This window comes from Bombus vancouverensis, chromosome 3 (assembly GCF_051014615.1).
Source record: "Bombus vancouverensis nearcticus chromosome 3, iyBomVanc1_principal, whole genome shotgun sequence".
NCBI lineage: Eukaryota > Metazoa > Arthropoda > Insecta > Hymenoptera > Apidae > Bombus > Bombus vancouverensis.
Genome location: NC_134913.1, coordinates 12563004 through 12588646, shown reverse-complemented (window position 1 = coordinate 12588646; position 25643 = coordinate 12563004). Strand labels below are relative to the sequence as shown.

General features: G+C 34.4%; 2 protein-coding genes across 5 annotated transcripts in view; one reads left to right on the top strand and one right to left on the bottom strand.

Annotated features, from left to right (window-relative positions):
* Miga (mitoguardin) overlaps positions 1 to 25643 on the top strand; it is a 43372-nt gene that overhangs the window by 299 nt on the left and 17430 nt on the right. Inside the window, exons 2-3 of the mRNA XM_033329292.2 lie at positions 161 to 308; positions 430 to 573. Of these exons, the coding sequence (XP_033185183.1) occupies positions 161 to 308; positions 430 to 573 (292 nt within the window). The remainder of the gene's footprint in view (positions 1 to 160; positions 309 to 429; positions 574 to 25643) is intronic.
* The window catches only part of uzip (beta-pore-forming protein unzipped), a 34259-nt gene continuing 9717 nt past the window's right edge, over positions 1102 to 25643 (bottom strand). For 2 of the 4 annotated variants that reach the window (XM_076627933.1, XM_076627932.1), the window contains exons 2-6: positions 11353 to 11525; positions 8326 to 8524; positions 6322 to 6695; positions 4460 to 4794; positions 1102 to 3801 (exon numbers count right to left, since the gene is read on the bottom strand). In XM_076627933.1, the coding sequence (XP_076484048.1) occupies positions 3291 to 3801; positions 4460 to 4794; positions 6322 to 6695; positions 8326 to 8524 (1419 nt within the window). In that variant the 5' untranslated portion in view covers positions 11353 to 11525 and the 3' untranslated portion in view covers positions 1102 to 3290. The remainder of the gene's footprint in view (positions 3802 to 4459; positions 4795 to 6321; positions 6696 to 8325; positions 8525 to 11352; positions 11526 to 25643) is intronic. The other 2 variants (XM_076627934.1, XM_033329295.2) reach the window with 1 other exon arrangement.

Below are 25643 nucleotides of genomic sequence, written 5' to 3'. Positions count from 1 at the left end.
TTTCTATATTATATAATATTTACGGAATGATATTTTATACTTTTTTAATTATTTTATTACTCTTAGTAATATGATAAATATTTGTATACAAAATTTGTACGATATTAGTTTATAATGGAGTAGTCAATTTTATTCTGATATTTTCCTTTTTTTCTTGTAGATTTTTATTATTTGTCTTACTGGAGGATCATTACTATTAGGAGGACTAGCACAGTTTTTAAAGAGACGTAGAAGACGTCCTCGTCCTTCAAGAAGAACCCTAAGGGAGCTAAAACAAAGATTTACTGCTGCAAAGAGCTCTAATTTTGGTAATTTATTACAATAGCATATAATTTTATAAGTAGATATTAAAGAAATTATGATAAACATATAATGTAAACTTTATTAATGCTATAACAAAATCTTATGATATTTATGTCTTATTTGTAGATGTATTATCGCAAGCATCATGGGCAAGAAAAAGTGAAGCTAGCAGCAAAAGTCATATAAGTGATCGAGTATCACTTATATCTTCTGTTCCAGGAGGTCCAGATGCTGATGTAAGACTTACTCCACAACAGTATGGGGTTCTTGGTAAGTGTTTTTCATACATGGCTCTCATAGTTTTCAATGTAGTTGTGCAATACCTTAAATGTGCCTTTATATTTACTATACCTTATATAATTTCTAAAAGATTCTGGAATATTTTAATAATATTTTTGTGATTATAAAATTTGAAGATAAAATTATATCAACATTATCGATCTATTTATACTTCCTTATCGGAATTAGAAAATGAAATAGCGGAAAACAATCAGATATTTAAATGGTTTTTAACTTTAATGAGAATTTTTATTATACACAGGGGTGGGGGTGTACAGTAAGGTAATATCGTTAAAGAAAAGAATAATGTAGTAATAAGACAATGTAGATACATTTTGTAGCACACGAAATATTTTTCACATGTGTGCGCTTATGCATAGAGAAGGAGAATAAGGGGGAAAGAAACTACATTTGTTTTTACATAATAATTTATATCATAATAATTTATAAATAATGTATCGGTGCAATGCACATATTTCTAAAAAACTGGGTTGTCCTGGGTATTGCTAAATGCAGTCATTTTTACATTGGAGTTTTTATTAACATTTTCTCAAAGGCGTACAGAAATATGAAGAAGCAACTAAAAAATAAGCGGTAATTTCTTTTCTTCCAAATATAGAGATATCCCTATTATCATTTGTATCTTTCATCAATTTTTATCTTGAAAACATACTATCCATTTACTTTGGGCCACGTCCATCGCATCACTTTATTCACAATGAGAAAATATTGCTGACAGTATTAGATATCATTATCTTGCATTACTTTCTACCTACTTTTTTTTTCTTCTGTTTCATTTAAACACGCAACATTCTAAAATTCACATGTCCCAATCTCGCAACAAATTATTGCTTTCTATAATAATTAACAAATTATTTAACAGAATATGTCACATTCCTTTACATCTACATAAAATTTTTACTGAATATCACAATATTGTGATTAGGCTTACTTCGGTTAATGTTATTATAAACTCATGGACAATGTGTTCGTGTTCGAAATGAATGTTTCCTTCTTACATTTTTTCCGTTAGTGCTATAATGTAATAAAATATGGATAATTCGTACGATGTTATTTACCACTGTTAGAAAAAATGATAAATGATTAAATAAGTTCGTAACAATTATACCTAATGAGAGTATAGAAATTACGTTATATACATATACAAATGTATCAAGAAAATATCGTCGAAAGAAAAAAAGAGAACGAACGGCATATATAATTATTTTTCCTGAATTTTCAACATAAAGACGTTTAAAATTAAACGTAGTTATTACGTTATAAGTCCATATTTCTCGTCTCGCTTATTAAACAAATGTACCTTACAAATTATTAACGTATCTATACAAATTAAAATACTGCATTCCTTTGTTATTACAATTTCCATTAATAATTATTTTCTAGGAATCTGCAAGCCCTATCACTTTACATGAGACAGATGGGTACACAAAATATTGTATTATTTTTACAGAATTGGAAACAAATTACCTTCAATAATATAATAATTGAAACCTACTAACCTACTATACCCATTCTCAAATAACGTGCACTTCTTTCAATATTTTTATTATGTAGCAATCCTCCTACTATTTCATTTTATCTAAGGGCTCCTCGAAGCTTTACATCAGTCAGACAAATGATATTGAAACATCGTTGAAAAAATACAGGTACCCATCCACCTGTACTCTACATATTCTTACTCGCTACACCTTTATAAATCTTACAATTGTCTAAAATTATACTGCAATCTCAAAAATATATATTGTAATTGCGTTAACTCGCGAATCTTTGTCCCTCCGTAATCATTTTTTTCTTCATCATTTTTACCTTCAATTTCCCACTCGTTTACTCGTCGTTATTTCTCCCAATTTTTCAGAAACTATACATATATTTATATATATATGTATATATAGTTGCCCGAGAATAATACCTGCAGTAATTCTAAACTCTCTTTGAACACGATTCTCAAAGAAAAGGGTATCATCCTTTCTGTATCTCATGTGTTTACTCTCTATTTTCCCATTCAAAGCTTGTTTTCAAAGACTTTTCTAGAAGAAGATCCTAGAACGTGCACTTTTGCGAAGGCATAAAATAGTTTAGCTGGAAAATCGATTCACAGCGAAGATTAGTTTAAAGACGGAATGTCGTTAGTTTACACATTCATCAATTAATTCAACAATATAGAGGTAAATGTTAACGATCCACAGGCTGTTGTTAACATGTCCATATGTTGGCTGGCGATCGCTTGTACTTACTTAACATTCGTCGTGAGACTAGCTCATCGCTTAAGGTATCCCTTTCATTTGCTATCCTAAACGTGTATATATATATATTTTTTATGTATATATATATATATATATATATTAAATATGAAGTATTTTTTTTATTCATCTTCGAAAGGCAAGCATTATGTCAGCGTTGACATCGCGGTCTGACTTGATCAGCGATTTATAATCAAGGTAGCTTTTTTTATTTCGTTACATACTCTGCTATATGTACGAAATTACAGCAACATCTTGTGTGTATTTGTATTCAATTCATCTATTTTTTTTTACCTTTTTTTCGCTATTTCCATTTTTGTCTTTTTTTTACGATTTTTTTTTTTAGTCTGCGTTTTGTGATAATCTCTGGACATTATTTTTTTTCCTCTACGAATATATTACTATTGCAACTTAGGGCTTAGGATACTCTCGGAATCATCGATCTTTTCACGTAATTTTATTGACCACCGTCAGTAACGAAATTAATAAAGGCAATCCTACGTTTAATCTAAGAAGAGACGACGCTCCGGAGTACGTCACCTCTACCTTGTTCTTCAGCGACAACGGTCCACCGTCATCGCTCTGCATGTTAGACAGATCCGATTTCTTCCGTGGTATGATCATGTTCTCGTCATGATGCTCGCTCTCTTCCGTACCGTAGTCCTGTCGAACGTCGTTGCTTACGTTCTGCGGGGTTGCGGTGGTGCTCGGTTCCGTGGTAGGTGGTATGGTGGTGGTAGGAACTAGACTATAATTGGCAAGGAAGTAAATGGGTCCGAATATGGGTTTTACATCGAACATGCTCTCTTCGGCGCGAATGCCGCTTATCTGGCGAGACCTCGTCTCTCCATCCTCGTAATGGGAAATTAATTTTCCGGAATAGGGTACCTCCATGGAGGTGTAGTTCGCTACCAGACTCACGTTTATTCCTGTACCGGGCAGGAGATTAATTTTTACCCTGTTTTAAAAAAGTAGCGTATTAGTATTATTGGAGACTTGGACACAACGATTGTAAGATTGTTTCAAATGTTATAACATAGTTATAACATATTGTTGGATTGGATATTATATTTTATATGTACTGCTTAATATCTCATTTCTGTGCAATATAAAAAATAATTTAACAATTTTGTTTAGTGTATTGTAATATTTGATACATTAATATATCATACTCTCTCCATCTCTCTTTTACTTAGACAGATTGCAACTGTAAATGTTGTTGAAAAGAAAAGATGAAAAATTTAGAAAAAAGATACAGCGTTTTTTCATATTCCATATAATATCGCTACAATTAGCTTTCTCTGTATATACATATTTATATAGATTTATATAATAATTTTACTGCGACAAAATAAAGATAACGACTTAAAACATAAGAATCTACTATAAATGGAATTATTTTTTCAACATTTTTCAGAAATTTTCAAGTATCAATTAATGCCATTCAATCGATAAGCAAAATAACGATAAATTATGTCAGTAAGATATTTTTTCTGATAATAAATGATCGGATATTGTTCGAAATATGAATTATAAATCCTATAAAAATTTAATACATCTGACTTTCCACACATTATGCGTTAACTGATTTCAAACTATATGGAAAATATGCTTACGTGTATATGTCGGTATTATTGCTAGTTTCCTTTGTGCCCCACATTATATTCGACAAAGCCGTACCGTTCGTCAATTTAATTGATGTGTTTAAGCCTTTTAGTATGGCATGGCCTTGACCCCAGTAAATGGAATATTTGTACTTGTAACCAAAAGCTTTCGCTATTGTCGCATTTTCCGTTCCATCATTAACGATAGTCGCGTTGTCAAGTTCAAGGGATGTACGATTAACCACTCGCATTTTAGGCCAATTCAATTTAACGTTTTCCAAATCGTAGGAGGTCGGTTCCGTCTCGACTAGGACATCGCCATCCTTCGCGGTTTCTTCGGTACCATCCTAATGGAAAAAGGTCATAATGTTTTATTAATAGTACCGTGACCCTATTAAGAAAGATAAAAGCGCAGCGGGTTATTGGTTTCCTAAGATACTTTAAAAGTATTAATTGAAACATGGATTAAAATAAAATCCAATATTTGGTCGGTTTTAATTCTGAGAACATATTCGAGTTCTTGTTAGAAGGAATAAGAATATGGCTACTAGTTACTGTTGCTCTGAAATCGTATTTATTTTCTGCAAGATAGAATGAAATATAAATCAACGATCGATTTGTTCAAATATTGAAACTAGCTTAACTTCTATTTCAAAGAAATAATACCTTCCACAACGTTATGCGAAGAATCCTGAAAATAATAAATTTCAATATTTGAGATACACTTGGTTCATATTTCGAAAAAGAAATACTCATTCCATTAATTTAAGATTCCATTAATTTAAGAAGTAATTAATCTAAGATCAACTACTGGCAAAATAGAGTTCTCCTTATCTAAAGAATGTACCAATTAATTAAATAGTCGATGAACGAAATCATTCCATTCATCGTCCAATCACGCAAACTCCGATTAAAATTTCATCGACTACTTTCTCCAACATCCGCATTAATCCCTTCGTGCATAACTTTTAGAAATTTTTATGTGTGAATTATATGGCTTATTTGATCATTAAATTGAAAAAAAATCCTTGGGGTTCCTTCTCACGTCCATAATATCAAAAAGCATAATGCAGTACTATAAATTGACTGAAAGAAATTGCAAATGGAATATCGCGTTAATACAATATTGATTCTTAACTATTAATCGGTACCAGGGGCGAACATTCGCTTGAGAAAGATTTAAATTAAAGACTCTACTCGAAAGTTCGGTTTTATTTTTATATCCTTGTGTGATCGTGACTCGATTTTCCTGTATTTAATAAATTTCTATCAACAAATATGTGCTTTGAATAACTACGTCAATTATAATTCTCATATTAGCTTCCAATATTCGCAAGAATTATATTCCCTATATTCTTCTCAAGTACTTTCAATCTTACGTATTTTATTTTCAATTCCAATTATACAATTTAAAAACATAATTATATTATTTTCAAATATTCACCCACGGTACCATTAATATAATATTAAAGAATCATACCATCTAGAAATTGACAAGTTCACGTTGTATTTTAACATACGATGAAAAACCGTTCCCACATAAATACACGAGACATACATACATACGTATATGAGAAGATTAATTCACCGCAAATCCTAAAACTCGTCTTCCCCATCATCCGTCATTTCAACAGAAAAAGACCACCCCCAACCGCCTGTCAACCGCAACCTCACAGTTGAAGGAGCACCCTTCGCTTCCTCCTTCTTCCCGTCGGTTTAATCTCCCACCCTGCATTAACCAACCACCTTGCAATCCAGCTTACAAGCGTTACGCTCTTTAGTAAGCGTCGCTCTTACTAAATCCAAGGGAGAGAATTAACACCCTGTAGATCCCACCCCGCTCTTTCAGTGTAAATCGCGGAGCAATTACTTACGTCTTTGACGTAGCTGATACTCCCAAGAATACGTTTATTCAAGGTGCCGATATAATGGGTGTATCTCGGCGATGAGGCATTTTTGTCAGTTTTCGCGGGATGACGCGCGATGAACATCTTCTCCATGGCCACGGCACCAACCGGTGTGTTCTTGTATTTGTCCCAGTGCTCCCAGTTGACGCGGGCTGCACTGTCCACATTTTCTAACAGGTCGTATTTGTCGTACGACTGCACGTTACCGTGAATCGTCACTGTGCATCGTTGCTCGTCACCCTTCTGACTGCCAGCCACCCAGACGGCCGTGTGCAGTACTCTGCATACGTACAGGGGCCTTCTTCTCTCCGATTTCTCCGCTTGATTGTTGAACGAGTTGTCTGTGAGAAAAAAATGAACATAAAAAAAAAATAATGAACATAATGAATATAGAATACATCTACGGTATGGTACAGTAGCTGACGAAAGTATCCCGACACTCGTAAGAACCTGTTTTTGGAACATATATTTAAAGGGGCGAACGTGCTCATACGACCAATTACGCGGTTTAGGTACTTTTCTTAATTTTGATTACTGGCTTTAGTCTTGTTTTTTAAATCAGTACAACGAAGAAGATCCGGAGAGAGTAATGCATTTAATAAACAATTTATAGTATCTTAGTGTAAAAAATATTTTATTATTTATATTATTATTTATTAAATATTACTAATAATCACTTTCAAAAAAATACCTTTTCCTAATTTAAAATATTTTATATTTCTATATAAAGCTTAGTATACAAGCTGCAAAAATTATATTGGAAACATTGCAATATAGATGTAAGTAACATGTTAAAAAGCAAACGAAAACTTATTTATGGATTATTTAAACCATAATTACAGTGCTAATGGTATTTCAAAATGCTTCATAATATATGCTGTATTATGTATACATAAAAACTGTCTATGATGAGTGTCAAGTACTTTCATAAGCCACTGTATTCTTATCGCGAATAAACAGACAGAGGGTAGTAGAGGGTAGGCCAGACTAGTCAGGGTAGACGAGAAGATGAAAATGTAAGTGCAGACAATTGTATATTTGTATTGTTAAGGGATAAACCGTCTGCGCCAGGTACGTAGGCGAGAAAAGTTCGTTCATGAGCCTTTTGAAGATGATGTCGAGACGATGCTTAGCGACAATTAGCGGCGACGGGAAATTAACACGAGAATGTAACTGGCCTCGGTTTCCGAGTATGAGTGATGCGTTGCTCTGGTGTACAATAGCCTCATTAGATGCCTGGGGATGATTAAGCTAGATGGTGTTTTATGTTTGCTTAGACGTTTTCTGAGGAGAGACCGCTCAATTAAAAAAGAAGATGCGACGTAAGTTGTAAATATTCGCTTTTCAAATTAATTTGGGTGGAATCATGGTGATCGATACGTTAGTCATTTCATTCTTAGTACTTAATTGAGGAGGAATGATCTGAAAAGACTGGATAAAAGTTAACACACGTTGCATCTCATTGCATCATGCATAACAATTAAAATCGTCTCAGTTCGTTTCAAATTAACACAAGAATTTAACATTGTACCATTTTGTACGTACGCGGTGGTATGTTGTAATTGAAGTAATGTAATTCGAAATAGGCATAAAAGTATTTTCATCGACAGTCAAAGAAAAGCAAAAGGGACGAATAGAGAGACAAGTGTGTTAGAAGTCTTGAAATTTACTTTATATCATTTATCGTATCAAATAAACTGACGAAAGTTAGTTTTAAAGAAGTTGTTGACTAAATCATGCATCTCATTAACTTGGTTTCTTTCTGGCGAAGAAAAAGGTTCAAAAATCAATTTCTGTCCTGTGCGTTTAAGTATTTCTTACGCGTGGCATAGCGAGACTAAATTAAAAAAGAGAAAGCGACGAGGATGATCGGGGAATAAAATTAAAGTTTCGTTGAACGTAAAATTTCTGGTCGACCTTGCCAGAGAAAGGACCATATTTTGTTAAGTTCTCTCGTCTGGTTGCACATACCTTCCGATTCTTCGATCGCAAAACCGCCGATGACTATTTCCTTGGATGAATCGTAGTAAGCACGGGGAAGCCAGTTCAGAGCGGTCGAGGTGACTAATTGCTGATACTTTGACAGAATGTGCACGCTGTTGTCTGCATTCGTCAGCAACAACAGAACACCGAACAGTCCAACAGCGAGGTAAACCTTTTGCCAAGACATCTGCAATTTTATCGTTTTGTTATTTTTTGCGTTGAAAAAGAACAAGCAATAAGAAGAGAAAAGAGAGAAATACACCCGTGAAACGGTTGGAAAATTCACGTGCAAAGTCTAATGTCGAAGTCTAATTTACGAAGGGTTTAATCTACGTTTCTTCGTTGCATGTAATGAAAAAGGAAAAGAAAGGAAAAAGGAGAAAAATGCGCACGAAACGCTTGGAAAAGTGCACGTGCACAGGCTAATATCGTATTCGAATTTAATATAGGGAGGGTTGAACATGTAGTAAACGGAGGAGACGAGCTCTAACGAGATCGTTATTACGATATAGCAAGCTAATTCAGAGGTAACCCGAGATACCAAGGCGCAGTTTGCACCGCGAAAGGAAAAATATCAACAGATTTAACATCGTGTGCGTTACTAATTTTTTAATGGGTTTATATTGCTAATGGATCGAAACTGTGAACTTTCTTTGCGAATATTTTCACAGGGTGACGTTGCGGTATAATTGACTCTTATTTAGATTCTTTTGAAAGTCATCGCGGTGTTGGAAGGTTTAGAAGAAAATTCTGGTCTTTTATTTCTAGATAAATAAGACTTTCTTAATGGTTGGTTTATACGCAAAGAGAATATCTTTAGTAAGCATTTGTGTACGTATAAAGAAGCTGTTTAAAAGTTATAAGGTACGGCGAATTTTTGAATAATATCGTAGAGTACAATCTTTTAATTTTTGTGTTGCTTCAAAGGTAGAATATCTTATATTCGTTCATCTCACAAATTATAAAGAATCTTATAAGTGATCAATTTCATTAATTTCACAAAATATCGGATACGACATTTGTCATGAAAGTAATCTGCGAATCTTTTTTCTTTTTTTAAAGGTGATATAATTTTTTTCTAATAGAAATAACGATAAGACGATGGTGTTCTTTTGAAAATCTACGAGGTTTCCAGTTTCTAAATACGATGTTACGTAACGTTCGTTCTGCCGTGTTTTATAGCGACCTTAACTTTTGTAACAGTAATACCTCGCCTCTTTGCGATTATGTTTCTGCTTACAGAGCGTATCTTTAACACAGCCCGCGTATAACTGGATCTCCTACCTTGCTTCGTGTGTATTCGCTTCAGTTAGTGGCAAGGAAACGAAACGAACGCGCGAATACTGCGGGAGAGAACCAACCCGCGATCGCGCCAAAACAATTTCTCGCTACTATATCGTGTTCATGGCCGATTCTTTCCTTTTCTTTTTTTTCGTTCGATCCTTCCCCTTGTTTGTTATTTTGTTTCAGGAAATTCTCGACGGAGAAATTATTTCGCAGATCTGACGGTCCGTTCATAAAATTAGCACGTACCGTGTGTCTAGTGAGAGAATTAATCGAACATTGAATCCACTGAACTTTGAAAGGAAGTCAAGGCTTCGTGGAAACAGAATTATATAAATAGATGTTAATTTTCGATACTTTTGAAAATTAAGATTATCGAAATGGAACTTGAGAAGCTCCAAGAAGTCAAGAAGTATTTCAATTTATAGAGATAGCAATATCTAGATTAATATATATATATATTAAATATTTTTAATAAAATAGCAACAGATTAAGATTTATCAAAAGAGACAGGTTTTGAAAAGGAAATTAAGAATTTACTATTTAGAATATTTAATCGCAGAAGGATAGTACGAACCAACGCTGAATCGAAGAAATATTGTTACTAATACCGGGTGTTCTTTCCAACCAAATGTTGTCAAGATAAGAAAAAAATGTCATATAAACATATGCATGTTATTGAAAGCATTGTTAAAGTGTTATCACAAGGAAATGACATACGAAACGAACGGTAACGGACGCGCGTTACTACGGTACAAAGTACTACGGTACAAATAGATCAGGAATATTTACATCTAGCAGTAATAGTAGTCAGATCGGTATCGTAATATTTCTACGACGTCAACTTGAAAGAGTAATAAACGAAAGCTTCAAAGGGTAATAAACTTAACTTTTTGTCGCTGCTAATCTTGCGTTAATAAGAAAATGTTTATACTGTGAGCTGTAGAATATACTGGCAATGTATAGCTATACAAAATTGGTACACTCTGTATATCTGCTTATACACTTTTGTAATATTATTACTTTCTTATTTATATTTGTAATCAGCTTATTACCTGAGCTTCTAATGGAAATAAAGAATAAGAGTAATAATAATGGGAATATTTAATTGTAGAAAAGATAGAATTGGACTTAGATTTCTTTGGACGAATGATGAAATAATTCATAACCAGTAAAAATTTTATCCTCGTTTATATAGTCACACGAAGATATATTGAATATTTTTATTTTACGCGTATCTATGGATCTATATAAAAAAGGAATTATTCTCGGACCAGTTTCAAAATTACAATTTAGAACGATCGATTTTTCCATGTTGCTCCAAGTAGGTCGAGAATTATATATCTGTAACTATCAAGTATGAAAAGAGATGAAACTAGAGAAAATCAGATATCGAAAGTCGGAAAAGCTTCTACAATCGCCCCGAGATAGAAATCTAAATTTCCTGCTGCAATTTTATCTAATTTTACCTGACAACTTATTCAACATTTTCAACGTTATCGAATAAACATTGTCTAAATATGTATTTAGAAAAGCCAACTTTCAAACGTATCGAGAATATTAAAGTGAAATTTACTTATTTATTTGTTATACACGGGATAACTCCCATTGATTAACTCTGTCCAAAAAATAACAAATTAATTAATTCTCCTCAAAAAATAAAAAAAAAACCCCAATGACCACTAATATCGGATATTGCGTAAACACAATAAAAAAAAAGTGTCTCCTTACATCGTAAAAAGGTCACAGCTTCTCTCGATTAATTGCTCAGCAAGCTTTATACGCTTTATCAGCCATTCGATACTGTTCCTATAACTCCAGTATACTCCTTTATACGCGAACAGACGATGCAAAGTGTTATATTATAGAGCTACATTCAGCTAGTTTGTTATCCAGTCATAGACCTGAAATTTTAAGCACAGTTATTATTACTGTTGGATTATTACTATACTCGTGTGTATATTTGTACAATGTAAACCGGAGATCACCGGGTAGCCAAAAGGCAAGCGAAAATAAAGATTATATGTATACAAGGATCCATATATATATGTATATATGTACTTTATATGCGTTTTCAAAGATCTCAATGTCGTAACGGAAGCCGCAATTTTACCATCGTTAATGGGGTTCATAAAATATATAATATGGAGAAAAAGGGGATAAAAACGATACATGCTCGTAAAGATGTTCGTCTGGAGGGAAACGCGAACGCACTAGTTACCTTTCAAGGTGTGCTCGGTATACGCATATATCTTCGATATACGAGTTATCGTAACGGTTCCGTGGCATATCCGTTTACGTGATAATACACTTATTTTATAACGCCCGTGCCCCACTGCGTTCGATTCTTACTCTTTCGTTTCAAGATTTCGCTTGGCTGCCTTCTGAAATCTATCCGTGAACGCACACGATGTACGCGTAAGTGTAAACGTCGCTGGGATTTTCCCAAACATTTATTTAATATTACATCGTTATGGACGATTTAATGCAACGAGGGAAAACTATTCGAGCATGATGACGAGGTTTGCCGGAGGTTCTATCTATTTATACAGGACTAATTAAACGTTAAGCAAGCGAATTCCTTAGGGGAAACTAATTTCTGGAATTATTAAAATTTCTAGATCGTTCGTTTTGAAACATTGAAATATTAGTTGAACTGGTTTTCGTAGATCGCATAGGTCATAGGTGATCGTAACAGTTTGCTGATATGGTAATTCATTTTGTAGTATTTATTTCGTCAATTCTATATTTTACATTTGTGACGAATTGGAATGGAACATTGGAAATTTTACGAAGTTACTTAATTACGGGCTTTAACATTAAGAGAATTGTTATCGTAAAAAAATGAATTATGTATTAAATATTATTTAATGGAGAAAGAAACAGCCGAGTGTTAGAAAGATTCTAGCTAAATCTTTATTCTCCGTGTAATCACCAGGACAAGGATTTTTACATCTAATGTGTCAATGTTGAAGTATTTAACCGAATTGCATAATTCAATTTCTTAAATGAAATTGATGCTGGTCGGGATTCAGAATCGCATGAAACGAAAAACACAGATGCTCTTTTGTTCCCCTAGCTACGACGTCACGCTTTAGATTCAGGTTTTTGCGCAACAAAACAAAGAGCGTCCACCTCTCTTTGTGAACCCTAATCTCTTTCGTTCGCCAAAGTGGATTATGGAACGGTCTCCCTACAATTTGGAGCTATCCCAAAAATCAATGAGTTGTCTTTTATCTTGCCGACCTTTTTAAGTACTTCTATTATCGCCAAGTTCTAGTTTAGACCGGCTGGAAAAATATTTCGAATTTCCTCGGAACAATAAATTCCATGTATACTTTGTTAGTCTGGAGACTAGTAAAGTGATCAGTTGCAACTACTTATTACTATCGATTGAATTACAGACGACTCTAATAATTATCTTATCATTGCTTAATTAATTTTTCTACTAATTATCTAAATTTTATGTTGTCTTCTTTTATATAAAAATCGATTTAATGTAACCAATTCTAAGAAGATTCCTTTCGTTCTTTTTAAAGCAAAGCACAATAATTAAAAGCAATCCCATAGAAGAGATCTCCAGTTTCATTACTCGATAATTAGGTTCAATTTTAGTCCTTCAAATTTCATTAATTCTTCCAAATTGATTTCAGTTGCGTCACCTTACCATTCACCTAATTGTGAGAAACGCAATAAAATTCGAACCTCCGTGGATCATGTGTGGTTCGTACTTACTCGTAGTTCAACAAAACGTTTCCGTTCTGCTGTACGATTTGCGCGGATGTATCGGTATTGTTCGAGTCGCGATCGAACGATTGAAAAAGAGCTTCGATCCAGCTGAGATACCGTGCATTGTGCGTTCTGTGCTAGACACGATGATGGTCGGTCGAGCACGTTGAACGACTGGCAATAAAACCCCCTGTTGTATCTAAAACCGAAACGAGAATACCTCTCCACTCGAAAGGGAACGTTTTCCCTGCAAATTGAACGTATTCAATCGGCCAGTTCGCGATTCATTTGCTCTTTAACGCTTCAATTATTATTGAATAATTTGCACGTGAACTTGTTTCACACATAACACGTGCAGATTAAATTCAGACGAAATTATTTCTTTATCTCGAATACTATATATTCCGTAAGTTCCCTATTTATGAATTGTATTTTTAAATTCCAAATATAATACGACGATACTAAGATTATTATAATATTACTATAATAATTATTATTATTAAATTTCAAATATAATATTACAAGATGCTCGGTCAGAAGTGGAAAATCGATACTCGAGAAACAATCAAATATTTAACAACAAACCGATGAATTTTATTTTTATATACATCGATTATTATCTCGTTATAGATTATAGATCGTTCAACTCGTCTCGAACGATAACTGTTTTCACATGATGTAAAGAAGATAGTAGTTATCAGTTTGGAAACATTCATGGTTTGTTCATTGAATCATGAAAATCGTAATAGACTTGGGAAATCCGTTTAAATCGTCGTAACTTATCACGGATAAAAAGTAGTAAGATTCTGTTCTTTTTCGCGGTTCACTTAAAGGATTAATTATTTTCTATATTAAAATTATATTCTTTTTTTTGTATTTTAACAAGTCACTAGTCGAGTAAACGGTAAATGTATATTCGTTTTTAGTAAAATTCATCGTAAGTTTTTGTGCATTGTGTCTCCTCTACAAAAACATACAATATAAAACTGCACGTCTCTTATAACTGGATTGTGGATATTTGTGTAAATTCATATTTTTCTGATTCAAGAGATGCAATCCAAAGTATCGCTCGTTAAATCTATACCATAAGGAATACTATGTCTTGGGTATTTTATATATATTTTGCATCCTGTATTTTATATCTGTATTATATACATCCTGTACATATAAGTGTAATCACAACGGAAACGACGATTTTCTCATGACCCGAGAAAGATTCGACAGAAAGCATTAATTAATTCCATCGAGTCTCTTTCTATTCAGGTAAATTTACCGATACAGGTGTGTAAACTTAGATCAGAGTGGTTGTTAGCTTGAATTCTTCGGTTTCGATACATTATGGATCAGCTGTGAGAATTTTCCGACGTTCTATTTCCAGTTGCTCGATCAACCGAGCCGTTTTATCGAACGACCAGTCCGCTCGCGATTTAATTAGCCTCGAAAACGAGGTATCTCCTGTCGAATCTCTAGCTACATCTTCATTTATATTTCGAAATGGAGGTACGTCCCACATAAATGCGATTTAATAGAAGATGAACCAGCATTGGATGCAACGAGCGATATCTCGAAGATAAAGCTTTAGTTTAGAAAGCTACAAAGTAAGGGAAATACTGGAAAAATATTGTCGTAGTCGAATAGGGTATTCCCGTGAGGAATGAAAATCCCCGAAAAATATTTATGCAAATTTATGCTTTATAATAGAATATAACTAGAACGTATAGATAGGTATTTATTTCGTACTTAAATATTTTACACATTTTTGCATATTATGCGCAGTGTTACAGTGTTTGTAGAGTTTCTTACATTTAAATGTTTTATGAACGCAAGAACATCCACGATCTGTTAATGGGAATTATTACCAGAGGTATCTGTCTCTCCAAAATACCCAAAGTATCTAACCCAGTCCAAAAGATATTGGATCACAGTACTTTAGATACCGAAAGATATTTAACAGCAAAGTAAAAGCAAGAAGAATAGTCTTAGCAGAATGTCAATCGCGTATTACAAATATCCAAACAGATTGAAACTTCGAACATTGAAAGATATACGTTCGATCACGTATTTGAAGACGCAGGAGGTGATAAACAGAGTATGTGCAGATGGATGTTAAATAATCGAACAGCCAATCGAAGAGATTGCACATTTACGTTAAAACATCTGTTGCAATTGCTGACCTATTCTAAGAATGCACGTGAAAATTATGGATATTTAGCGATACGAAGGCACGTGACAAAATTGCACGCTATGCGTGTAAAATCTTCAAGGATGTCATTATATTCAACGAATTAGGATGCAGATCTCCCTGTTCGTTTGATGAGTAAAACAATTTTCCCAGTCGTTCGTGGTATCATATTCATAAAACTAGGAAACTGCACAAACATTTAATGATATTAGAAACAGAGTTACGAGAAAGATTTCTCAAAGGTAAATTCTTTGTGTGAAAGATGAATAGACGGAGTCAAAAAGTACGAGACACTTGATCCTGACATTTGGAGGTCCCAGGTACCGTGTTAAACGAGTTTATCATCATTCGACCGAAAATAATAGGATAAAGAGGTGGTGCGCACGTAGTAGGTGGCCTGTCAACAAGTTGTTGAACGTTACCTTGCAACCGGTTTCACCGATATGCGAAGCGTCACGTCGATAATGTCTCGGACACGAGTTTAAAGAGCTTCAGCCTTGTTGGTTTTACCGATACTTTTTTTTACCCTCCTGTTGGAAACCGATGGAAATTCCTATTCATGAGACGGATGGATTTCATCTGTCTTCGTTTCACGCACGCTACTGTTCATAAATACGACGAACGTTGCTAAGTTAAACGTAGAAAATAAATAAATATATGAAAATATACAAACTACGCTTCTTTCCAGTGAAAATCTTCGATCTAATTGTTGTCCCTGATCTGTTATCCGAAGCAACATACACGCGCAGTTAGAAGATATTAAAACTGCTGTAAAGACAGTAGTTAATGCGAATTAGTGTAAATAAAAAAGTAATGATCGAAGGTAGATGGAGATTATTAAATTTATGGATTTGCTGATTTACTAATTCTTGAATCAGCGTTTATTTAATGGAATGCGCGATAATTGGATAGAATAAAAACGGCTAAGTCACGATCGATACACATATTGGATTATCCAGAGTATTTGTATCTAGACGCACTAATAATAATATTTATCTTGATTCCATGAAGTGTCAACGATTCATTAGAGATAAATATAGAATTCTCGAATGACGCAGTTATATTCCTTATTCCAGTTTCATTAAATCCCAGCTGCGACAAGAGGTAAAAAATTAATAGCAACGAAACGTTATTCTATCATAAGTTGGAAATGTAATAGAAATATTAACCTTTCGATTAAATTGCACCAGATGCTCAGATACTTATGGATGGTAATGTAACTTGATTGCGTGTACGCATTATTACGACTGGAGAATTTTTATGATCTCTCTGTGACCTCTCTTTTACTTCGTTTCCTTCATTTTTCCCTTTTTCGTGTCGCGTTCCTCATTCACAATGTCGAATCGCTTTTTCATACAGATCACGACTGTACTGGAATCCCAGTTACATCATTTTCCGGCTTCCGCGCGATTCACGTCGAGGGAGCGCAAATTGGCGATTTAATCACCGCGTTTCCTTTCGAAATCGTTTGGGACGTTCAACCATTCGGAATAACTGCAGTTTCGAGGAAATGGACATAGGTCGGGCGAAATTGTTCTTTAGTTAGCGAAGAGCGAAGATTTTCGCGGCTTTTTAAAAAGAAGATACACAAATGAACGATGAACGATGAACGATGAAAAATCAAAATGATACGATAAATAGATTACTAAATGGAAACTGGCTTCTTTTCTTGAATTATATAAAATTTGATTTTTTACTTATTCGGTATCGTTTAAGTTTTATATATTGCAAAAGATTGACTTGAGAATTTGTAGACATAAATCATCCATAAATCGGCAATCGTTACTTTTCTTGCGAAGGATAATTGCTAAATATGAATTTTCGTGATCAGTTGAAGTAACGAAGAAATTATTTGACTCGACTAACGTTGTCTCGAAATAACCATCATTCGTTATTTTTCTTATGAAGGATATCAGGAATAATCACTGATGATCCTTAAACATAATTCTCTTCGATAAACTGAAGGAATGGAGGAATTATTTAATTTCCACAATATTGTCTTAAATTGTTATATGAAACAAGATTTTCTGCATTATACGATCAATATTTATTAAATGAACGCTGATTCACGAATTACTAGATTAGCAAATCTATAAATTGATTATTTTACACAACTCAACAACTTTCGATTGGACGACGATCAAAGTTCTGCTAAAAGCTGATATTCCGCTGTTAACCGACAAAATTACTCAACGTAATTTACTCCGTTCTCTCGAAAATCAAAAGAAAAAAACACTTCGTTTCATCCGTTACTCTTTTGATCATCAAAAACGCTCGGTAGCCCTTCAGCCTTTAAAGATTCAATTTCCCCGAGAGTGACCATGAAAACTGACAACGAGTGTCAGCAAAAAGCAAAAGCAAAAAATAAAAAAGGAAAAAAGAGAAAAATTAGTTCTCTCTGGCTGCGGCTTTCATCGAGATAGATTGGTTGCGGTGACGCGATTCGATACCAATCGATGGCACATCAAAGGGAAAAGCCGCGCAGCAAACAAACGTAATAAAACAGAAAGAACAGAGAAAGAGGGAAAATCTATGCACCCTAGTCACGGATGATGATAGCCTCGTCAAGGTGGACGATTGACAAGATTTACAGGCTAAAGGGAAGGAAAGACAGAGACTATGTATGCCGCATGCATTATTAACCGCCGGCTTCGTCCTTCGTGCAATTCGGTCAGACTGGATTCGTATATTTCATTTGACACGACGCCGACCTACTGACCTTAACTGTGCGGAACTTTTATATGAACGAGGAGACTACGCTGACACAGAGTTTATTTAATTGAGATCGTTCCACGTACCAGAGAAGGTATACAAACGCCTGGAGACGAGAAACGGAGACGACACAGCGGGAGGATTGCGATTATCTCTGCGGACTTGCACGAAATTCAAGGTATTCGTGACGATACGATGGCGAGTATATGTCGTTAGGTACGTCATATATTATGCTTGGCTGGCTACGATATTTATGTAACGGTCGTTTCGGGGGTTTTTCCACTGAAATTTGATCACTGTTCCAAGTATAAAATGAATTATAAAATTTAGAAAATTTGGAAACATTCAAAAGGTTCGATCAAATTTAATAATACCATTAGTGCAGATATACGGATAGATGTATTCTTTAACGTTTGCTATTTTCGACGTTTCCGCGAAGAAATGTGTTTTGTACATTTTTATTAACTTTGTATTAAATTTATACGTAGATATCTGTGGTAGCTATTACGTACAATATTGAAAAGTTGATACAATTTGTAAGCCAAGTGCTATTCCAAGGTCCACCAGACTGAATCCAAACTATCTGTTTATCTATTAGATTTATGTAATGTCAAGTGTAGTTAAACGAGTAAGGACGTTTACTTTAAGGTCTAAAGGATATTTAAAGAATGTCGAGGCGCGTGCGGAGTATAATAACGTCTCTTGCAAACGCAGCGTAACTATAGTAATAGTCGTATTCGTTACGTTTATACAACGTTAAGTAGCTCTTGTTCGAAATGATTCTATTTTTAAAGAATCAATTCTCGATTGCTGATCGGTAGAAACGATATTATGACAAATTCTCTCGTTATGTAATCAGCTACAGGATACGTTAGAACGTCTGGAGTAGTTTCTCTTATTGTAACAGAAATTATACGAAGAAGTAACTTCAGAGTATCTCGTTACGTGAAAAAGTAATTTGAGAATATGTGGTACTGTCGTTTTATACAAATAATTTTTCTTCGTTATTTAGAAAAATTTCCCTCAATTCCAATTAAATTCTTTCTTTCAACATTTCTCTTCGTTATAATGTACAGTGTTAGCCAAATTAATTTTCTAATCTCCATAAATGAAATTCTTCTGCGAGCTTTTCATCGCTCTTACACACTTTCTGATTACTCCATCATAGATCTGTTATTACGTTTGCATTATTACGCGTGTTGTAGCATAAATATTATATCATACTGAAATATTTATATATTATGAGTAAAATTCGTTAGAGTTTTTTAATAAATATAACCAATGGCTGAAGTTTATCGCTGGTAATGTAGGAGCAAATACAAATATTTTAGTCGAACTATTATTCGAGAGGAGCACAACTTCATCTACTGCACAGTTTTTCGTCCACTAGACGCAACTTTCTAAAGGTGTAACAAGCCGAAGAGATATAATCTCCTCTTGGAACTATAGCTAAAGAGGTCTTTGACCTTTCCAGCGCCAAGCATTATTCCTGTCTTGACCAAACAACTCAAAACATCTTCTCAATTATCCTAATCATGCCTCGCAAGAAATACCATTCGACAGATTTCTTACTACGAATTGAAAGAGCAAAGATGTTAAACACAGCTATTGAGAATTGATTCGAGAATTATACTTCTGTTTACTCACTGTATCTTTCCTTATAGAGAGTCACGAGTTATTTTGATAAAAAGAAGCTACAAAACTTTCCATTCGAAACAACTCGTTGATCGTTTCTCACAAAAGTTGAGACCCTAAAGCAATTATCAGTAACCCTTTTCTTAACATCTTCGAAACGAACGTTATGCATCCTTTCGAATCTCATCGTAAATGGGATAACATTCCTTGTCAATAAAATCTCATTCGATCATCCGATCCTAAATACTACTCCAATTTAAGAAACCTTTCTCTCGATGGTACGGATCTGAAATGAGAAAAAATTCAACGGGAAAATCACGCGATACATATACCATGATGCATCCACGGTGAAACGTTACCGATGAAATTAGATAATTGACTTTCACGCTGAATTAGCCACGGAATGCCTTCGATCCTCCAAGAGGCTAGTAATTTTAGAGAAAGTCCCGCCATTCTATCACCGTGGATCGCTCGTTGATTTCGTGTTATATCGAAAGCAGTTCTCGAGGATATAGTTTCGTGGGAATGTTACCATTTTTTGGAATTCGTTTTTAAACCTTGATCGTCTAGCGTGCAATCATTCTATAAAACAGAGATGATCTAAAGTATGATAAAAATAGGCCTCAGAATTGTGTTTGTGAGTTATGTATCTCAAAATCAAATTATTCTAAAAAAAGACGATTATACTAATTATGAATGAATGAATACTAGATTCTAATACGATTCATATTTTGCGAATACAGTTATGTATAGAAATAGTATCTAAGTAGAGAGATGTTATCTACTAAATATTATAAGATGTGCTTCCTTACGTATCTTATATTATACGTATTTTGGTGTTTTCCATTGCATGAAATATTCGATACAAATCCGCCGTTTAGTAATCGATAATTAATGTTCAATGCGTATATATCATATGCGTTCTTCATACATATGCGTATAGAAGGAAAGCTAATATTATTTTAGAAAATATCAAGAAAAGCAAACGTGTATTAATGAAACTTAATTTGTCTATGCTGATACTGCTTAAAGGGTTATTAACAAACAAAATCTAAAAGCTAGAGGTTTTTTTAAACGGTTATGCGATATGCATTGCATAATATTTGTATTCTATTTCAGGCCTGAATTTAAAACAATAATTTGAAACTCGTACAATTTTTTACAAGAAGATCTAACTTTCATCTCAAGATAAATCTACAACTTACAAATTTCCAATTTTCCAATTAAATCTATTGAAATATAATATCGATAAATAAATCGTGTTAGAGATCTCAGAGAACACCTGCACGATTTCTAGGTAAATTCTCTGACACGTGGGAATATTTTAATCGTTCTCAAACAAAATATTTACATTCTTATCGAACTGAACAAATATCGGAACGAAGCTGTATCCTGAAGAATACTCGGAACATCTTCTGTTGATCGTATCGTATTTTGTATCGTTGCAGAGGGACTATAATCTATTTATCACTGCATATATGTAAATTCTCGATGACTGGTCCCTTTCATGCGCAATCGATCAACACACCTTTCACGATATACCAAAGGTTTCAAGTGTTCATCCTTAAACAGCCTTTAAAATTCGACCTTCGATACTGTAATGATACTATTCTCTTGAAACACCTAATCGATTCTGGCCCGAGAATGTGGTTTTAGAAAATGAGAGAAGATACAAAATATTCGTAAAATTTTTAGCCTTTGAAAATCTTCAGATCAGAAGATTATAGACGAGAAAAATATTAGTATTAATAAATACTACTTATATTAGTAAGTGTTCTAATATTTGTACCGATGAGATGTTCGATAAAGATGATAGACGACAATCTCTATAATACAGGAAACAGTTTTATGATTCATCCGCTGAATCGTAAGATAGCGTGGTTAATTAATGGTTGCAAATAAAGAACGGATGAAAGAAATATCCTCATATTTGCTCCTCGATCTTCTACTTTACGACCCGTATAATTGGAATAAGAATTAAGGTTTTTCTGCAAAAAAATGTCTAAGGCTTATTCGCAAATGGAATAAAATTGATCTAATTCTATGATTAGAATTTGGTGATACATTCTATGCTACAGTTTTAGGTACGCAGCTACACTCGATATAGAAACCAGGGGGTTAGTGAACCTTCGTTTTCCAAAGCAACTGTCTCGATACTCGAACACAAACATTTCTAATTTTCACGACTCGCAAAATCTTTCGTCTATTGCAAGTATCGCAGAAATAAAAATCTAGAAAACAAGTCATACATTTTATAAGCTAATGCTACGCTGATCTATGTCATTCGTACTCTGATTAACAATTGAGAAACGCGTCGTCCAGAATTATTCGCGGTTTAAAACAACGACTATGAAATGAACGCTAGTTTAAAAAAAATCGTATTCTTACATTCATCTTCTAATCGTCTCGATCGCGATCATTTTGATTCGTGCAACATCTTGAGGCAAGTTGGCGTGTCGCGAATCGCTGCAATTTCCCAAGTCGGCCTCAAGTTCGAGCAAAATGATAATCAGACTGATCTTCATGAGATTAGCCGGTCTGTTCCGTACACCGAACGAACTTAGCCTCGATTTCGCGCCACGTTACAGTTCACAAACGGTCCGGTTCATGAAACGCGTGACCAGCTCTCGAATTTATATAATCCGCCAGTGTTGATTAAATAATTTCTTCGCGTGAGAAAATCGTTCTGTCGTGTCTGATAGAAAAATTGCTGAAATTTTCCAACGTCGACCGCGTTAACGGGCTACTTATTGCAATTGCACCGCTGTTGCGTTGTTTGATAACGCACTTCCTGCATCGTATAACCACACGTTACAAGTATATATGTATATGTATGTTACGGTTAATGCATTAATTCAGCAAATATATATATTTAGCCAGTTAATAGGATTATTAACTGAACGTATAACGACACTTTTTAAGACCATTTTTATCGACTATTTTTAAAAGACATACGTTTCACGCTGGCAGGTTGTTTCCATTTCCAATCATGTCAAATTAGTAATTTCCTATTCGATCATAGTGACATTAACAATCAGAAAATCGATAAAATTGTACTCGTCATATTTCTTTCTCGTGATCTTCATTTCATTGTAAATTCCGAATTTACTTTTCGTACAATAAGATGTTCACCGTGCACGTTTATTTCATTCATTGATTCGATAAATCAATGTATATCTTACGAGCAGCGAAACGTAAAATTTTACTATTGGAAACTGAAGAGCTTCGTCGGCTCCTTTGTGCCGTCTCTCCATTCAATTTAAAATATCGAACCATTGGTTCGTAGCAACCTGTATGATATGACATCATGTAGGAGGTAAAAAACACGAGGACGTGGAATAATTGAAAATACCTTGAATAATGAAAAGATATCAGGCAGGACATTTTACTTGGAAAGAACGCTACTAATATTCATTATACGATATTTATCAATTATCACGATATTAATAGCATTATTATTGTTGCAACTTGTTTGTTCAATGAATACCAGATATTTCTAAGTCGAATCAGGAACGTTACGTAAATACGTGCGTTGTCCAGTAAGCGTATAACTCTCCAAATTTTCTATTTTTATCGTGACACACATATACCTGCATGCATTGTGCCTGCTGTACACTATCGAAAACGGAAAGAGTAAACAGGGGTCGCAGTTGGTATGCCAGGGTGGTAGATAGGGCATGCCCTTGCCTTGGAATACCAAATGAGGAAGGTATCGACCTTCCACGGTCGTGCTATCAGCGTTACCATGATAACACCCCCGTGTGACAATCCACGCCAGAGTCAAGAACACTTCTTTACGGTTTTGCTTCTTAACCACGTGCACACACGCGTAGTATTCTACGTGTCTCTCCTTCTCGGTTATTCTTTTATTTGTGTCAGAAAGCGAGGAAAAAGGTAGAAAGAAAGAAAGCGAGAGAGAGAGAGAAAAATACCGCGACAAGTCCTTCAGACTATGGTAATGACGAAGAAGAAGTAAATTCTGCCCGGGCACAAAGCAAACGTCACGGGGAGACACCTCAGGTACACCCTGCCTCGTCGCCAGTCAAACACAATGGAACAAAGAACTGTACTGCACTGCTTTGCTGGTTCGTCACTTTTGTTTCCCTCAGAGCTGGTCTATATTGTGTACTGAGCGAATCCTGTATCAGGGAGGATACTGACGAAGTTAGTCGTGTCAACGTCCTTGACTTTGTATCAACAATTTAATAGGTTTTGTGTCGTTTCGACGTCCGGAGCTTTGGTGGAACTTCCAGATGGAATTTTTAGTTCGAAGCTTTAATTCGATAAGTATTTTATTCGATAAATTAAATTTATTGGAGAAGGCAAAGTAATTTATCATTTTTGGATATGGGTAATTTATCTACCTTGGAATTCTCTTATTTCTGTCAATCGTATCGTTATATTTGTATTGAAAATTCGTATCTTCAACGAAAGTGACTTATCGTTCCATTGTGGAATAAATAAATGGAATTCTGCTACGCTTTAATTTTCTATTATCATGTTACTCGGTAAAATCTATTCCTTCGATAATCACGCGTACATAACGTTATATAGTGACAAAGTAATGATAATACAATGATGATATACGTAAATTATATAATTAACATGTCCAACGAATCCAACGAATATTTGATAATAGATGAATATATAATATAATATAATAACTAAATCCAGTAATAATATGGAATGAAAATGAACGAAACAACATTAGAAAAGTTAACAGTCACAAAGAGTAATACTATCATGAAATATGGATATTATTAAAAAAAAACTCAATAAAAAATCAACTACGCAGTCGCTCAAGACGTCAAGAACGAATTCAAGAAAATTGACCCCGATGAGAACTTCCTGCTACCGAGCAATCGATAATACGCTCCAGGGGTACGTGATTCATTGCGTGCCACGAATGGGTCGGGCTCCATCGTTTGAAATTCGTCAGAGCTTCCGAATTATTCGATCACTCGATTTCATCCGTCTTAAACGTTCGTCGCTCTGCTATGAGACGCAAGAACACAAAGTTTGCCGCCAGCGCAAAACAATTAATCAATAATATACAATTTAAATGAACATAACAGTCGTACTTGAACGAGCATAAAGCACACGCATTATATAAGTATACCACCGGTGATACCGGTTTTTTTTACTCGATGTTTTGGTCACACGAACGCGAACGTGGCTTCTGAATCAATTTCTTTTTTCTTTCTTTTTTCTTTTCACTGTTGCAATTGCGTAATGACGCGAGAATATTTTATCATTGCTGACAATTGAACACTCGACATCGCGGAACAAGATGTAAAATGCTGGCGACTTAAGGTCATTCTGGTATACTTATTTACTATACCGATTCCATGAATCGTAGAGTTCCCTTGACCCAAAAAAAGCCTCTCGAACAATCACCAATTTCTATTAGTGAAATTTCTCTCGCTATTACGTACCGATATTCATCTGTCCTTCCAGTAAAATTACCAAATTCATGAAAGAAAAAACGGTATTTATCGTTCAGAACCGACTGCGTTGCATTTCATTATTATTATTATCAAAACCTTCAGTTTCTATATAGTTATATATTTTTATACAGGGTGTCTAATATGCCACGTAATATAGTACTTCCGACTAGGGAATGGTCCGATGTTCACAATTAAGACGAAAATGTAGAATAAAATTCTTGGTCGAAAAGGCTTAGTTCTCAAGAAAATCGAATTTCAACATTTGTTTAGTATAACGTGAGTTTGACTGATTGATTGGATATGAGCGAAGAATCGGC